Source organism: Ixodes scapularis, unplaced genomic scaffold (genome assembly GCF_016920785.2).
Source record: "Ixodes scapularis isolate PalLabHiFi unplaced genomic scaffold, ASM1692078v2 PGA_scaffold2__306_contigs__length_199485367, whole genome shotgun sequence".
Classification (NCBI taxonomy): Eukaryota; Metazoa; Arthropoda; class Arachnida; order Ixodida; family Ixodidae; genus Ixodes; species Ixodes scapularis.
In genome coordinates, this window is record NW_024609857.1 from 22,226,099 (window position 1) to 22,243,732 (window position 17,634).

The 17,634-nt window shown below is 47.3% G+C and overlaps 1 protein-coding gene and 1 long non-coding RNA gene across 2 annotated transcripts; one reads left to right on the plus strand and one right to left on the minus strand.

Moving 5' to 3' along the window:
- Window positions 1-2,009: 2,009 nt before the first annotated feature.
- On the minus strand, window positions 2,010-6,220 carry LOC121832900 (kinetochore protein Nuf2-like). The gene is made up of 3 exons (XM_042291771.1): window positions 5,532-6,220; window positions 4,157-4,450; window positions 2,010-2,902 (listed from the first exon to the last, which is right to left on the minus strand). The coding sequence occupies exons 1-3, from the start codon at window positions 6,173-6,175 to the stop codon at window positions 2,656-2,658; spliced, it is 1,185 nt and encodes a 394-aa protein (XP_042147705.1). The 5' UTR covers window positions 6,176-6,220; the 3' UTR covers window positions 2,010-2,655.
- Window positions 6,221-6,636: 416 nt separating this feature from the next.
- LOC120842604 lies at window positions 6,637-14,700 on the plus strand. The gene is made up of 3 exons (XR_005715962.3): window positions 6,637-6,710; window positions 10,373-10,720; window positions 14,646-14,700. It is a non-coding gene; the product is annotated as an uncharacterized LOC120842604 (long non-coding RNA).
- Window positions 14,701-17,634: the final 2,934 nt, after the last annotated feature.

The following is a 17,634-nucleotide window of genomic DNA, read 5'->3' on the forward strand; positions in this document are numbered from 1 at the left end:
GTGTGTAACCATTGTGTTTAAGTTTGATAGTCACCGACCAATATTTCGGACTCGATGGGGTCATGCAAAGCTCAGATTAATCGAGCAGTCCGAAAAAATGAATTTATAGTAGAATACCGTGCATTCACCCATTGCACATTAAACGCCCATATCCAAATTTCTAAGATATGAAAAGTATGCACCGTACATTTATTTGTAAAATTGATGACCGGTGCTTGCCCGGTTTTTTACGGTAGCCTAAATATCACTTTATTGCAATGTTAAGTGCAAAGTTGCTGCAGAAAGTAACTGATACAATAGGCTCGCGATAATTCAAACTCGGATATTTCATACTTTCGGTTCATTCAAACAGATTTGAAAATTTTGGTAGTCACGCTATGTTTTTTATGTATTTATAAGTCGCCTAATTCGAATGGCGTTTTCGCTTAATTCATACTTTTTTGTTCTCGCGGCCCCGTTGAGTGCGCCTCTTCCGAGCACTGGTGCACCGCAGAGAAGCAATACCTGTGGAGCTTGCTTTTGCGAGTGTTGCTTCTCTGCAGTGCATTGGTGCTCGGAAAGATGTGCGCACTCAATGGGGCTCAAGCGGGCACACATTAGCGGAAAACAGCGTTCCCATTATGTGCTTCAAGACTAGCAATGATGACCAAGACGACATTGGGGATAAGGACCAGCTCAACGGCGTCATGCTTTCTGGCCTTGAAGCACATGATGTGAACGCCGATTTGGCGGAATATGCTAGTCTTGACGACGATGCGTGTGTTTGTCGTGATGACTCATTAGAGGACATAGTACAGGAAGTAATGCCACCACAGTGCAGCAGTGAGTGAAGATGACGATGAAGAAAGGGATGACTTGCTACCAACTGTCACAGCCACAGCTTTGAGCACATCGCTCAACTCCAGAAATTTCTGTCTGCAAAGGAAGAGTCCCGTAAAGGGCTACTTGCGTTGGCTGGTATTGAAAATTTTGTTTCGAGATCGTATGTGCTGTCTAAACAGTCCAGAATCGACAACTTTTTTGCCGGATAAATAAACTTAACGTCACAGCTCTTTCACCAATGTGTTATGCCTGTACTTGCTTATAATTAGGCCTATGTAGAGGAAACTGGCAAAAATCTGCTTTGTATGAGTATTTATCTATGTAACAAATCATAATGTCGTCTAGTATCATGCTTAGATGAATTTCTGATAATTTAAACTTCTGATCATTCAAACTAAAACCTGTGACTTCCTGTAGTTTGAATTAATGAGTCTACTGTAGTTTGCTGTATGGCGTTTCGCATTCAGCGAGTCATTTTGTCACTGTATACAGACGAAAGCATGAAAGCATTCGGGGAAGTTACGTATTCACGGCTGCACGATGCTGGCAACTGTAGGGCCAGTCGTTAGACTTTGCCCTTGGCGAAAGGCAAAGTCCGGTTTGTAACACTGTGTCACTGGAGCAAATGCACAGATTGATTGCTACTTCCTTGGCGACATAACCGCTACCTTTTCACGTTGACACACGAGAAATACCGCAAACAAAAGCAGACACCGTCACGACTTCGCAAGGTGAAACCGGAGAGGTCAAGAGCGGAAGAACTGCTTCGAGTGGTCGACGTGCTATGTGGCATCAACAACAGAGACCTGCCATTTAAAAAAAAAAAAAAAAAATACTAGTTTCTGGTTTCTTTGCTAGACGTGACGTCACGACAACTGACGGCAGCGATTGGTTGGCGGAGTTGATGTAGATTCTTTTGGGGGGAATTTGCCACTGAATACATAACCTGTCATCAAATGTAGCCTCTAAACATGGCAGATATAATCAGGCCAGTTTCCTTCCACAATGCTGCCGCCTAGTCTGTCGCACAAATTATTTCTGTAGCTAAGGGGCAATTGGGGCTTTACGTAAACGAAGGCTGGAGGTGCGTGTAGGAAAAATAACATGAATGACCGACCACATCATTGACTCTTCCAACATTTTTATAATGCAATGACGGAAGCTGAAACAAAGTATAGTGCCACATTTGGGCAAAGGCCGAACGTCCAGCAATATGTTTGTTTTTGTGGCGAAAAACATTCTGTAAATTGTTTTTAACGCATCCCATGCACAAGCAGTGGGACACAGTGCAACGGAAACCTTTATGCTGTCCGACCACAGTCGTACCAAGGCAGCAAACGGTAGGATGTGCACGAAACGAGATGCAGGTTTCTTTGGTGCAAACAGACACGAAGGGAGATTGCGTTCATCTGATTTCGCCTTAAAATTAGTAATACGGGATTTGGGGGCCCGCAGAAGAAGATGCCCAAATATGGCAAAGCAACCTGCACGCTCGTGCGAATTTCATAGGAAGAGTGAAAAATGCACCCTTTGCAGTTCACAACCAGAATGGAACATCCAAGAGCAAACTGCCGTATGTTGCACGATGCTGAGTGCAAGCAGCCTTTGTTGCGCAGGACACTACAGAGGTTTTCTCTTTGGCTCTCAACTTGACAAAGAGGAAAGGTGTCACGTATTGAGGAGGGAGGGGAAGCATAAGCGTTGCCTATTTTGGCACAAAAAGCAGAGCACACGGAACTATTTTCCTGTTGGCCGAAAGACTGTGGGGACACTTTTTGTCCACACCCACTTCCGTGACGTTACGCCACCTCCTGCCCATTATAACCTCCTTGCCTACTGTAGAATGGCGGCCAGCTGGCAGTGCCAGACCTCGGAATCCTTGAAGCAGACCACCTCTTGGCGCTCGAGACTGAGCTCCTCGAGGCGCTGCTTCGCTTGGGCCAACTGCTCCTTCTTGAAACTGAGCTGGGACTGCATGGACTGGTGCTTTAACGCTGTCTGGCCGTTCAGCTGGCTTTTCTTTTCGGCCACTGCCTCCCTCTCCTTCAGCAGGCGGTGGTATTTGTCCTCCGCACTCTTCCTGCGTTCAAAAGCACGGGCAAATCGGGGCAAGAACAGCTTCTTCCCGCCGCTGTCACTTTGTCAATAATTACAGTTACGGGCAGTGTTACCAAAGGTACGAGGACGAGATCATAACTCAAGCAGTTGGAGAGGGGACAACTTTCTCGGATTCTGCTATAATCGGGGACGACATTCTGTGGCAATGCAGTCAAAGGTATGGGAACACGTGTGCTCACGCGCCTCGAGCTGCACCCAAGGCTGCGCATGCGCACTCCTCCTCTTTTCGGAAAGCCCGTGGAACTTTCCCCTCGATAAAACAAAGCAGAGAATACAAAAGCGTAGACCTGCCTTTAAAATGCTCCCCTAAAGAAAACAAAACAAAATTAATATTTGGTTAGCTATTACTGATATAGAATTATGCTTAAAGGCTTATTTACACATATGTGTTTAGCGTGTTGCGCGATCTCTCGCAACTGCTTACGACGAGGGCACACGAACACCATCTGTCAGGCAGCCCCGGAGCACGTCTAGAAAAGTCAAATTTGGGGGTTTTACGTGCCAAACCTAAAACGGGCATCTGGCACGCCCCAGCGAAGGACTGAGGATTAATTTCGACCACCTGGGGATCTTTTGACGTGCAACCGAAAGCTCGGTTACACGGCGCCTTCTCCGCAATAAGTTTCCGTCAGATTGCGGGCACCTCGGTCGGGATTCGAACCCGCCACCTGGGGATCCATAGGCCGGCGCTCTTGCCTCGGAGCCACCGAGGCGGCTCCGGAGCACGTCTAGTCCACAGACAAGGTTTTGCAGTTTTTGCGAGATCAAATCTATGCATTACATACGAGCAATGGTTGCCTCTAACATTGTCAGAATTATTTCGTGACCACGGTAAGTGAATGATGCATAAAAAAAATTAGATTGTACGAGCATGAGGGAAACATTCATTTAGCCACGAGATTACGGGGGGCAGTTGCGCTGCGGCAGGGCAGAAAATATATACTAGGCAAAATGGAAGCGCCAGTACGTCCTCTGGTCGCAGCTGGCTGGAAGCGAGTGCAGCACAATCAATATGTGAACCAACCTCAAAACAACACGGATAGAGAAGAGCACTTTTTAAGCAAGCTCCGGATGTTCCCAAGGACGTTACGAGTCTCACCGAACTCCGACGTTACAAGTCGCAGCAAACTTGTCACAAGACAACCGCCCAGGTTGCCACTGCGGTTTTAGGCGGTGCGATGGAGGGCTATAAAAAAAGACGGAGTACGGGACGGACCTGTGCGCAGACGCGTTGTCCTTGTCCTGCACCAACGACTCCAGACGCTGCGCAACGGCCAGGCTGGAGTGCACCTGGGTCTTGAGTTTGGTCAAGGCCTCTCGCTCTCTCGGAGCCTTCTGCATCTTGCAGCGCAACTCCTCTACCCTGGTTTGCAGATGACGATGCTCCTCCTGCAGCTGAGACGCTGTCTCCGCTTCCTCAGCCAAGCACCGTCGCTGCCGCTCTGGCGAATGGCAGATTCTGGCTCGGACGTCGTGCACTACAGACCTCAGGTCGAGGACCTCCACCTCACTGCAGAGAATGCACTGGGTGTGGCAGACCGCGAGACCACAGACCCTTTTCGAAGTTCACTATGGCAACTTTGATCCCAATCGTCACCGCGGGTAGGTGGCGCAAGCTACCGCCCGTTATAAAGGGTACAGTCGTTAGCATCCATCCATCCATCTATGTATGACATCTGCGCCAAACTAATGGCAGCCTTCTTGAGCCTGGTGAAGGAAGAAAGAAGATACTACCACAAGCCGAGGACATACGAGGCCTGAATGTTCAATATGTCATTGTGCTACACCACCCACTAACCACACAAAACTTGGCTCTAAAAGCTTTTGTTGGCAGATATTTAACCGAGGGACTTGTGGGTCGCCACTTTGTACTGGTCAATTCTTATGTTCACACCATTGAAACTGAAACAAATTGAAACAGGATTTTGAGGTGATCAAAGGAGCAATTCTCATCTGCCACGACTTAAAACTTGACTAAAACAGAAGAGCAACTGAACGACGGCCATTTAGGTTAATCACTTGCTTGCTTGCATGAATTTGTACAAAAGGTCCAATCAAAGCGACATTCTCATGCAGTATTGGCACGGAAAGCCGCAAACATACACGAGAAAAATTGCCTCATTACGCGTCGCTGCAGGCCTCAGACATGGGCGAATGACCCTTCTTTGTTGTCACAACCCCTCAGCATTGAATTAAGATTATTAGTATGTTTGTGCCGTGTTTACCCAACAGTTCATTTTTTTTAAAAATGCTTGAAAGGAGGCACTGTGAAGGTCCCTTAGGCACTGTATGTTGGTGGAAAATAGGAAATGGGACAATGCGCCGAATAACTGAGGTAGCCAGAGCTCCGGTTGGAATGACTAGTGGGGAGACCTCAAGCAGGCTCCACTGCACTCATTAAACGCTTTAGAACGCGGAACGCCGGCGTCCGCCATTTGTCTTTCGCATTCGGACGCGTTCGACGAGTGTAGTGGAAACAAAGGCAGGCAGCTTTTGGGTCTAGCGGCTTAGCCACTAATCATGCGAACCAGAACTCGGCATTCTCGTGTCAGTACTCGTCAACTGAATAGATAGGAGCGACGAAAACAAACCTTTTCTTCAGCTGCTCGGTCACCTGGCATTTGGCACTTTTTAAGTTCTTGTAGTCGTTCATCACAACCAGCTGCTTTGGCTCTTTGGTCGCCAGCGCCTTGTTTTCGGCCGCGAGCTCTCCTTGAGCTGCCGCCAGCCTCTTCGGGTTGATGCCGGGATGCTGGGACAGCTGGTTGACCTTGGCCTTGACCGCGTCCAGCTCGGCTCTTTTGGCTTCGCGGTCAGTTTTCGCGGCGGCGAGGCCCACCTCGATGTCTGACCACATGTTCCACTGCCGACCCAGTCGCACCCAGAAGTTGCAGAGTATCGAGAGCAGCTTACGACTGCGCTTCGGCGACGGGACGCTGATGTCGGATAGGCCGAAGTCGGGGACGCCCAGCTTCGTAAAGACCACCTGCATCAGTTTGTTGAGGTGTAGTGTTGGCACGAAGCTGCTCACGTGTGCCGGCACGAGGAACTGGGACATTTCGAAGGCGGTCTCGTTTAGGCCCGCCTCCTTGAAAACGCCGTAGAAGACTTTCGTCATAAATTCGCTCGTCGGGGTTTCGACTTCTCGTCGGGTCACCTTGTCGTTGAGCATTTCACTTAGCAAGGCTGCAAGGCGTTCGTGGCTATCCGCAGCTCGTGCCATTTTCGCGGTCATGACGTTTACGACGACGACACGACAATGACTGCCCGATGGCCCGATCGGCCCGATTGTCTTCGCGCGCGCAGCAAGATACCTTGGCTTGGATTGGATTACACGTTGAATTTGTCTGCATGTAAAACCAAAACTGCTGCTTCTAAAGCTTGTAAGTTACATTTCTATAATGGCTACACCTTTCAGTATTTGGAACGAATATTTCTACCAAAATTGAAGGGTAAGCGCCTTGATGTTGGCTACAAACTCGGTCGAAAAAATATTATGACCTCCGCAAGTCATGACGTCACAGCATGGCAACGTTGGCCACCGATTTGAAGTACAGAGGGCGTGGCCACTGATGTCACAGACGTTAGAATAAGTTATTTTGACATCCGTGACGTCACAGTGGTTTGTATTTGTTTTGTTTGTTTTTTTTTGACAAAAAAAAAAATAGCGTGCAACGTTGGTCGGGCGCTCGGCGACTCGGCGGTGTCCGCACTGGTGTGTGTTGTCGACGTGCAGCCTGTGCTCGTCGCGTTCTCAGGAACATCAGTGGGTAATAGCCATAGAGATCAGTGGTAATAGCCGATTCGCACGACGGACTGATCCGCGGACGGATTGATCACGTGACGACATGTCCGCGGTTCGTCCGTCTCCCAAGCGCATCCACACGAGGGAGACGACGAGCAGACGCCAGTGAGGACGGACTGAACCTGTTCGCACCCCACAGTGCCGCGAAACTCCAACATCGCACAGTAGCACCGTTGTCCAAGAGAAAAATCGACGGTTGCTACCGCGATAAAGAATCGTACGCCGCTGCTACGTACAGATCGAGAACAAAACACCCGGACAGGCTTCGCGCGAAGCGCCACTAACTTTACTAACCCAAAGCATGACAGTGACACAGGCATGATCCTGCCCGAGAAAGCTTCGGCGTAGACGCGACGAACTTCTGGGCTCGCGGAGAGGCGTTTGGAGATGCCTTCACACACTCCGCGCTCGTGCACAACACTCAAGCACGCTGCACACCACATGCACAAGAGAGGGCTTGCTCGGTGAAATCCTGATTGGACGTGAAATAATTATCGCGGCGTGCTAGACGAGTTTCGACGGGAGCTTCTTGACACGGACCCGGAGGAGCACCGGAACCTGCGTCGCGTCAGCCGGACAAAGTTTCTGGCGTTTCTCTCAAGCGTGGAACCAAGAATCGTACGACAAAATGAACCAACAAACGCACAAAACGCAACGACGCGCCATTTTTGTTTTGAACGACCAGAAGCAAAATACCAAGAAAACCATGTACCGTTGCCAGACTGAATGCTTTCCAAGTCAGTCTGCCGCCAAACGTCCGCGAGTGAAAAAGGCGCTCGACTTTATCAGTCCGCGCCTCCGCGGAGGAGGCGCGGATCGCAGGAATCGGTGACGTGCCGGTCACGTGGTACACGGTCCGCGGACGAATATCGCGATTTGGTCCGTCGTGTGAATCGGCTATAAGCGGCTTTCATTTTCGAATTTCGCCCAGTGCCGAGAAAAAAATTATGTGGCTCGGAGTTGGTTTTGGAGGAGATCTGGGGGGCTATGTTGCGCTTTTTGCACTCCCCTGGGAGTGCAAAAAGTACTAGGAGGGGGCACGTTGCGATATTGGTGAAGCCTAGTCATAAAAAGTTTAAACTACCGGGTGAAACAAGGAGACGGTAGGCTCTTTAGATCGACCGGAAAATTCGGTTTCTTAACCTATTGCGCTACGACTTTGTGCAGCGTTGCCCACACATGGTGCATTTTTTTCGTAAAATTTGCAAAGAGCGGACTTACCTGAGGAAAAAGTAAAGAAAGAAAAAGGCTTAGCTCCTATGGAAACGCAGCGACGCCACCGGTCTGCAATCAACACGGCGCCGTTTTGCACGGTAGACAAGAGATGGCGCAAGCGGTCGCGACGCCAACTGCCGCCAACGAACGAGCAGACGACGCCGAGAGCCGGCGTAATTAGCAGACAAGGAACTGCAGTTCCTTGTTGTTACCGCGCCTGTTTTTTTTGTTTCTGCGACTGTCGCCGCCTGCGGAACGCGCGCCGCTTTTGAGTCGAGAAGATCGTCTGCTAAAGAGCCTTTGAGGAATACCTCGGCCGGCTCTCGGTGCCCGTATGCTCGTTCGTTGGCGGCGTTCGTTGCGCCATCTCTTGTCTACCGTGCAAAACGGCGCCGTGTTGATTGCAGACCGGTGGCGTCGCTGCGTTTCCATAGGAGCTAAGCCTTTTTCTTTCTTTACTTTTTTCTCAGGTAAGTTCGCTCTTTGCAAATTTTACAAAAAAAAATGCACCATCTGTGGGCAACGCTGCACAAAGTCGTAGCGCGATAGGTTAAGAAACCGAATTTTTCGGTCGGTTTAAAGAGCCTACCGTCTCCTTGTTTCACCCAGTAGTTTGTGCCCAGCGTGACCGCAGATCTGTCTGGTGATTGGTGCGCGTGACATGTCACGTGTGAGATGGACGGTTGATTGTAGAAGTACTCCTTCCAGGCTCGCGCGCGCTCCGTCCGGTAGGTTTTATCAGATCGAAGGCTAGACTGTGGTGTATTCTAGTACCCCACAGCAAGACGAAGTCTAGCTACGGTCACGTGATGTGGTCACGTTGGCATGGTAAGTGAGGAGAGTAAGGAAAAAAATGAGAAAGAGGCGAGGCGTCAAGGGAGCATGGCTTGTGGAGGCTACGCGGCCGACGTCATGCCCTCTCCTACCCTTCTATTCTCCATGCTCCCAGGAGACTAGGGAGAGGGAAGTGACGTCAACGACACAGCAAACGCAGATTGGGTGTTGATTTTGTTTTCTTCTGTCAACATCCAATCTGCATTTGCTGTGTCGTTGACGTCACTTCACTCTTCCAAGTTTCCTGGGAGTGCAAAAAGCGCAACATAGCACCCCTGTGTCGTGTTGCCCTCCCTACTCTCCAGGGTTAAAATGTCTGTAGTCACCTCTCGCCTGCATCCTTGCTTTAACTTCATTACTTCTACCTAAGGCAGACATTGGCCCAATATCTACTTCTGTTCTTTCCCTAATGAATCCGAGAGACCTTTATGTCAGCTTGGTCATCGTGCTGCGGACTTGGAGTCGGACGCTACTTCAGCCTTGCGCTACGGAAACAATGTGGTGGAGGTTCTAACTTCAGATATCTGACTTCTGCAAACCTTCAGTTGCGTTTTAAGAGAAGAATCCTCAAGTGTGATCAACTTCAGTTCGTTCATGAAGCGTCAACTAAGCTGTGGGTTGCTGTCCACGGAGAGAACTTCACCTCCTCGCTGAACCTCAAGGCTTGGTATCGACTGAAACGAGACTCCTATCATCGCCTTTGGCTGTCGAAAAGAACCCAACTGTTAAAAGTTTCGCAGAGCTAAAGTACGCAACCTTCAGACCTTCGTTCTACATCTTCAGCGAGCAGCCTCATTAGAACCTTTCTTAACGCACCGGATTTCGAAAGGAGTCAGATTTATGATCCTTTTGATGTACCCTTGTCTGCCTCGGGTTCACGTGTATTAGAAAAAAGCCCCAAGTTTTGTTTGAACGCAAAACCCTTAAGAATAGACATGTTAGCAAATATTCATGAGGTAGCACACAAAATCTCATCTGACAATGAAAGGTCAGCCTTTATAGATCAATCTGTGAAAAGGTTAAGTACCATTGTTGACAGTTCGTTTAGGACTAATAGTCGTGATTTTAGAGCTGTGCGCGACGTGAGAAAAGAATTATGTCGCTCGGTGTTGGTTTGGAGATCTGTGTCGTGTTGTCCTGCTTGTCCCCACTCTCCAGGGTTAAAATTGTTATATTCAACCAGCTTGCCTGCACCCTTGCTTTAACGTCACTCCTGCTGCAAATGAAGATTACGTGTACCAGAGGCGACAGAGCCCAGCCGCAGTAATTTTTTGTACACACTTTTCTGGAGCTGTAGCTGTGTGTAATACAACCGATTATCACACTTGCATAGAATAGCTGCGAAGGCCGTGCAAGCGGTGAGCGAGTAGCCTTCATTGCCATGTCTGGAGCACCCACTGCAGGAGCGCTCGTACCACGTGATCTTAAGCAATTGCACTAGCTCGCACTTTTAGCACATGCGGTTCAGTGAATTCAGCCGCCGACTTCCCTTTCATTGCTCAAGTGTTGTGCGTTGCCTTGCGTCTCCTAGTGCTCTCATCGACCTGATGGCTTCTTTGTTATCTGCACTCACTGCAGAGAGCAACTTCAGATGCGAGGCGGTCCAAAGGAAACCTTGGTACGTGAGAACCTAGGCAGGCACCTGTCGTCTGTCCACTGCCACGAGTGTGAGCAGCCTGACCATCTTCAAAAGCAGTGACTGGCAGAACCTACAAACAAGCAAAGGTGGAACGCCGTGGCGACGAATGGCCAAAGAAACCAGCAGAGACGCTGAACCCAAACAGCAAGTGACCTATGGCCGTTACTGTCCCTGGGAGCAGTGAGGCAGTGACACTGATCCCATCGGTGTGCCATTATGCTTTTGGGTGGTGGGGCCATTATCTCTCTTACAGGAGACTTTGCTTTAAACCCCCAAAAGCGAAAGAGGTAAGCCTCAATATGTGTACACGCTTACAATTACCCTCTGGCACAGCATCCTCACCTGGAGGAGCCCGGATGCCGCAAATGCAGCTTAACAGGAACAGAATCAGCACTGTGAAATTGTGGTGCCTGTGATCTTGGGCCGAGATTTGATTGCAGACAAAAGCACGACACTTGACTTTTCTGGCGGTGGCTGGAGGTTGGGGCAACAACCAGAACTGACCCTGTTCACTTGACGAGAGGACTGCGCCTGTAACCCAAAGCCGTATATGTAGAGAGTTTGGCCATTCGTTGGGAAGTAAAGGAGACAAATGAGGAGGCGCCATTGGCCGAAAGTGGGCTGGGCGTGTTCCAGGGCATCTTCAGAAATTCGAATGTGGCCAACCATAAGCCGAAAATAATACCCTGGCGGTGGTCGCGAGAAACAAACCTTACAAGTGTGTCGGAGTAACTCTCGGTGACTAAAAATATAGTGCACGTGATGTTTCAATCATGTTGGAAGAGTGTGACCAGCGAAACGATCGACATAATCCACACGCCAAGCGCCGAGGGCCGGGAATCTGCCGTCCGAGCGGTCACACTCTGTCCGAGCAAAACAGAGTTGAGTGGCGCATTCATTTCTTACATCTTTCTGCATGATCATGATCGAAACATCACGTGCACCCTATTTTGAACCATAAAGGGTACTACACTTCATTCTTACGTGCTTATTAAAGGGACACTGACAGGGTATTTATGCTCGCCGAGGTTTTTAGTTGTACGTGACATATGAGAGCTCAACTACCCAGAACAGAATTTACGGCTCGAATTTCGGTTTCTTTCCGCCCGAAAACCGCCGATCAAGAATTCGAGTCTCGCTCACTCTCTTTTCCGCGGTCACGGGCCGTTTTCTAAGGTATCGATGCGACCACCAAATTTAATCAAAGTCGTGGGTCACTGAAGGCACACACTCGATATTAAAAATAGAAAAAATTATGAAACCCATTTTTTGTGGCTTCTAAAAAGCTGTAAATACGTTGATTAAAAAAAAAAAAAAAGTTCCACAGACAATTGGAAGCATTCTGTGCGTTCGTCGTTTCGCGTATCGTGGGACCCGCGGGGACGGCGATGGCGGCGGACGACGGGCGTGGGACCTCTATTTCAGAACTGTCGTTCGCGGTACCGGCGAATTCTGTCTACCGTTAAAAAAGAAATTTGGGACTGATCAAACGAATTCCCTTCTCGTGGCTGAAGACATCGCTCGCGCAAACGTCAAGCACGACGTGTCTACTTCGAGTTGAATATGCACGCGTACGATTTCTTTACTAGGTGCGAATGTCCCCAAAGCGTGGTGCTTCCCGACTTCGACCCGGCAGTGCTTTTGCTAGAGAAAAATCGACAGCAAACTTTCCAACTTACAGTTTACCGGCTGAATTATTACTAAGGAAAAAGATCCACCACAAAAGAGATGCCCCTGTAGCTCAGTGGGAAAGACGTCCGGTTCACAGTCGGTTGGTTCGGGTTCGATCCCCCCGTGCTACTCTTTTTTTTTTTTTTTCAATCATTTTCCAATGTTTACTTTTTTTTTTTTTTTTTTTACAATCATCACAGAAGAAACAAACAAAAAAAATCCCCCGTGCAACTCTTTTTTTTTTTTTTTTCAAACATTTTCCGATGTTTACATTTTTTTTTTTTTTTTTTTTTTTACAATCATCACTGAAGAAACAAACAAGAAAATAAAGAAATGTTGTCGACGATACTTCGCTGAATTAAATGGTATGGGATTTCCGTTTTGACACCTGCGAACTCAATGTAATCACTTTCCACAAAATGCAAGGAGCATATAAATCAGGTAGCGTCCGCTTTCGAGGTGTCCGTATATTTTCTACAGGAATTGCAGAAACCATTGGTCCCGATCCCGTTGATCTTTCGGAAACTCTGTCGCACAATGCCACTTTTTTTCGGATGCAGGACATGTTAGCCAGCTCTTCTTGGCAACATCTTGGGTGTATTCACCACGGGTGAATTCACCACGGGCACTCACTACTCATCTCCAACTCCTCAATGTACAAAACAACTCATCTTGGAGTACAGAACAACGAGCGGAACAAACATAACTGCGAAAGAATCGCGCGGCGAGCAGTTCCCGCACGCCGCATGTCGTGTCGTCTGCTACCGGAGAGGAGAAAAAAACAAACAAAAAAAAAAACGCACGGTCGGGTGTAGCCACGTGACTTCCGCCACTCACTCTCTTCTCTCCACTTCACCGACCTCCGTCGTGTTTCGGTTTCGGTTTCGAGCAGTTGCGTCTTTTGGCTTTATTAAAAAAATACGCTACTCTGTTGCAAAGTATTAATTGGGTAGTCCTCCGACACCATAATGAAGCGCCTGGCAAAAAATTAAAAAAAATTTTTGGGGGGGTGTCAGTGTCCCTTTAAGACCTTATACCAACATATACCTTGGACCAAAACAGTTTCTCGCTACCACCGCTAAAGGATTTTAGGCTTCTGGTTGCCCAAGCGAGCATGCCTAGCCCACTTTCTGCGTCTGGTACACGCCCTGGCTCTGCCCACACCTCCCATTGATCAAACTCTCTGTATACACGGCTCTGCTGTAACCCACCCACGCCAGCCGAGCTTGCCACGATGCCACATGCCTTGCGTGCCAGCAGCCCAGGACTAACTGTGCTAGTGAGCCCTGGATGCCAATGAGACCTAGATTTTGACAGTGACAGTTTGTGTTAAATGGCTATGTCGAAAGTGTTAGTTACATGTTGTTTTTACTTCTTGGCAGGGATATTGAGACTAATCTTTGCCCTATTAATAAACTGCGAGAAGCCCTGCTTAACAAAGCCTTTGAAATTGTTTTGCATTATGTACCGGCCAGACTAACCTTCTTCAGGAGGTTAGAGACTTAAAAGAAAAACAATTGTTTGAAGAATCACTAAATGCCTTGACCACATGATGACAGTCTCTTTTCAGCGTCACATATTATGTGCCTCGGGCACTTTTGTGAGGCACTCAAGTTTTCTTTGACACGTTTTTCACCCCAGGAGCCAACCCTGTGTGTCTAAATAAATTATTTGTATACCGTAAAGTCCCAAGAGATAACCCACCTATCAAGAGCAAATCAGGTGAAAATATGGAGTGGCCTAACTTTCGGTGTACAATGAAGAAAATTTTAAAACATTACTATTTTTAGGTCATGTTCCTTTCAAGCTTGTTATGGTGGCGAAGGGCAACGAAGCAAAGATAACTGTACTTCCCACAGTTAGCAACGTTCGCTTATATTCCGCCATAGCTAACTGGCCGTATTTACGCCGAGGTCATCATTGACCCCAATACTACTATTATTAGGAGTCTGGGGGTATCTTTCGGTTTTTAAAAAAAAATAGCAAATCAAGCTAAAAATAGGGGTGGGCTATCTTTCGAGGGTGGGGCATCTCTTGGAATTTCACGGTAGTTTATTTAAATTCATAAATAGATCAAGCAAATGTTTTTACTACAATCATGATTCCTCCATATAATCAAAAGCAACTTTTGGATTTGTTATGAAGGCAGAGCTTGATGCTTTCAAGAAACACACAGTGACTACTTACATTGTCTATATTTGCAGTCTTCTTTAAGATCGTAAATGTGTAAATATACCTTGTGCTTCTTATTGCACCACTAACACATAAGCAAATTCCTTTCCTCGACGGTGCATATATAAAATAATGTGCAGAAGTTGCGCACATAATGATGGCATGCAGTTCGGTAGTAAGTATAAGACAAAATAAAAAAATTCATGCTGTAAAGATAGTTGGCCAGCAAAGCTGTGGTGTCACCTGCAACCATTGCCCACTGCACTATACCAAATGATTGACAAAGCAAAAGTAAATGCACTGTACCAAAACATTTTCTTGTAAAGACCATTTTCTTGTAAAGACCATTTTCTTTGCAAATGCCACCAGGCGGTGCTCCAGTTTGACGTCCCAGCGAACTTCCGATTCACAGAAAGAACGCCAAAAAAAAACAACGAAGAAATGGGAGATATTGTAAACGACTTATTTTTCGCGGGCTCAATATCTCGCAATTCAGGTTAAAGCTGAAGTTTTGGAATAATTCGAGGGTTCTAATTTTCGTGACATGGTGGAATCTCATCATAGATTCCAATGTGTTTACGTTTTACCGGAATCGTTCGCGTGACCTATTTTGCACGAAATGTAGGCGGTTTGCGAAATTTAAGTCCTTTACAGTATGTTAATATGTTTCGAATATTTTGTAAACCAACTTGCCTCCTCCAAGACATTAAATTGTGCAGCCAAATGCCCTCATTAAATCTCCAACTTTGTTCTCCGTGTAGCATTTATTCTTTCTAGCACTGGTGGCATAAGCAAGCTCAAGAGACTTGCAAAGACTGAGCGATCGGAAGTCGCTTGGGATGCAAGCAGCAGTTCTTGTTGTAAACAGCTAAAGGGTCTATGTGAAAGACTTTGTATGGCGTCGTTGCCACGGCAGCTTATGAAACCACAGTTTTTACCGAGAGACGCATGCAGGGAGCACTATGTGTTTCGCATTGTTTGTGCACGCCTTATCGAACATGTGGTTTTGACACTTGTGGTTTTCTTATTGAAAACTACAAGCGTCAAAACTACACGATAGAAGACAAGGAGCGCACAATGCTTTTCTGTCCACTACTGGTGTGTTGACAGACACAAAAGAAAACTTACCGAGTGAAATACAGCTTCGCTGTAAAATTGCGGTAAAACGCGACGAAAAAACTAATACATTGCGTTCGCGAAGGGGAGAGAGGCACGACGATTTGAAGCCACCTTATGGAGGCTATGTCACGTGATTTCAAGATGGTAACACCCATGCGACGGAGGGTGAAAAAATCCATAGAATTTTAGAAATAAATTGAAGGGATGCCACAAAACCATCTGCAGGGGGGGATTGCCTAGCTTGGAGCCCAAGCTACTGTTGCACTGGTAGGGGACTACATTTGGAAGATGGAGTGCCGGTAGCTGGCTTCAGTCGCTGCATTGGCATGTGCATCTATTGACATTTGGTGACCATAGCAAGCAGAATTTATTGTGCAGGAGCAGACTGGTGTGGCAAGGTCAGGTGCATGCTTGCGCTCTTTTGCAGTGTTTTTCAATGCGGCCGCAGGACATGAACATAGAGTAGAGTTCTCAATAAGGACTGAATGTGGATGGCCAATATTTTCCAGCACCCAATATTTTGACGAGCCTTGCATGAAAGGTTTTTTTTTTTTTTTTCTCACCTGGAACATGGTGCTGAAGCAGGCGTGTAGCCAAGGTGGAAGGGGGGGGGGGGGGGGGGGGGGCATGCCCCCCCCCCTTCCTCGCAAAATAAAATCTTCCATTTTGCTGGGACCTCCTCTCCCCCCTCCCCTTCATACAGCATTTTATCGGCCCCCCCCCCCCCTGAAACAAATCCCTGGCTACGTGCCTGTGCTGAAGTATCAAACTGCCTCTGATGCTGTGAACAAAAAAAGATGTCACCAGGACATCTCAGTGCTAATAGTCGCTGACAAGATGAGAAATGCAGGGCATCTGGCATCTCTTGGCACCCAGCCTCCAGTAAGCACTTGTCACCTTTTCTCATGCTCTGTCTGCGCGTGCATTCTGGAGGCTCGCAAGATCGCATAAAAGCCTGAACATGATATGTTAGATATGGTCCGTAACAGAATGAGAACGTCTGGGCGTGTCTTACAAATGCCCGGGCTTGAAGCATTGCCAAAGGTAGGAAGCTCATGTTGGAGCGAGGGCAACTGAAGCTTTTCCCTGCCGTCCTCATCTTGCGAGTTTCTAGAGTTATTAAACAATTTTAAATGTGGCAATGCTACACCTTACAATAAAGGTTTTTACAAAAGCAGATTGTGGTTGATCTTATCAAAAGCTTGTTATAAATCCAAATAAATAATATTCACCTGCTTCCAAGAAAGAAGAAATGGCACCGTGTATTCAAGTGTACAGAAACTAATTTGTACTGAGCAACTTTCTAAAAAAAATTGTGTTCCATGGTGCTGCTTGTAACGAGTAAACAGACCCATGTCTGTATAACTATCTCACTTTCTAACGAGCATACAGTAGGGAAATGGGGCAATGATTGTCGACCCTAGACATGTCACCAGCCTCCTTTACTGGTAATACAGTTCGTGTGGCTGGGATGTTGACCCTATCGACCAATCAGGATTTTTCCAATCCACGCCAACGACACTTCTGCGACACAAGCTCCTTGAAGCTATCACTTTCAAATTAATAAAATGGTGGTATAGCGGTAGCTCTAAGACAAAACCAAGGTCTCGTACTCCCGATGAGATCTCTCAATCATCATCTCCGCCACATGCCTCTACACCTTGACACAATCGCTGCTCCCATCAACCTTCACCACCTTGCACAGGCACGCATGCATCAAACTTCTCTGCATTGCATTGGTGCGCTGGGGGAAGTGACTTGTGCGGCCTAACACCTGTGGGTTAGCACGATGGGCTCAGAAATTATGCGCTGTACTATTACAAATCACTTTTTTTTCTTGATTGTAGGTTGACTTAATTTCAAAGAACAGTGCCAACAAAAAAAAGGAAACAAGAAATGCACTTATATTTGAACAAGTAAACAAGGTAGTTTCCACTGAGCAGTTGACTCTAGCCTGGGGTCAGCCAGTACGATGATCATCCAGATAGAAATGGGCGGGGTGGGGATGGAACCAAAGTTCCCCGGATTCTGCAGTATGAGGTTTTTCTCCACGTGCTCCAAGCTGGTGTGCACTAGCCCACTCTGCCACCGATCCCTTCCACATATGTTTATTGATTTTACATAAATGATATTGATAGGCAACATCAACTATGCACATAAAAGAGGGAGTGGGAGAAGCGTGAAGTATTTTGCTATAATTTATTTTCAATCTTTATTTTTCTTAATTTCTATTGTAAAC

Coding starts and splice junctions, on each gene's coding strand:
- LOC121832900 (XM_042291771.1), bottom strand. CDS start 6,175: ATGACCGCGAAAATGGCACGAGCTGCGGATAGCCACGAACGCCTTGCA. Junction 4,451..5,531: donor ACCGAGCAGCTGAAGAAAAG/GTTTGTTTTCGT, acceptor CATTCTCTGCAG/TGAGGTGGAGGTCCTCGACC. Junction 2,903..4,156: donor GACAACGCGTCTGCGCACAG/GTCCGTCCCGTA, acceptor TTTTGAACGCAG/GAAGAGTGCGGAGGACAAAT.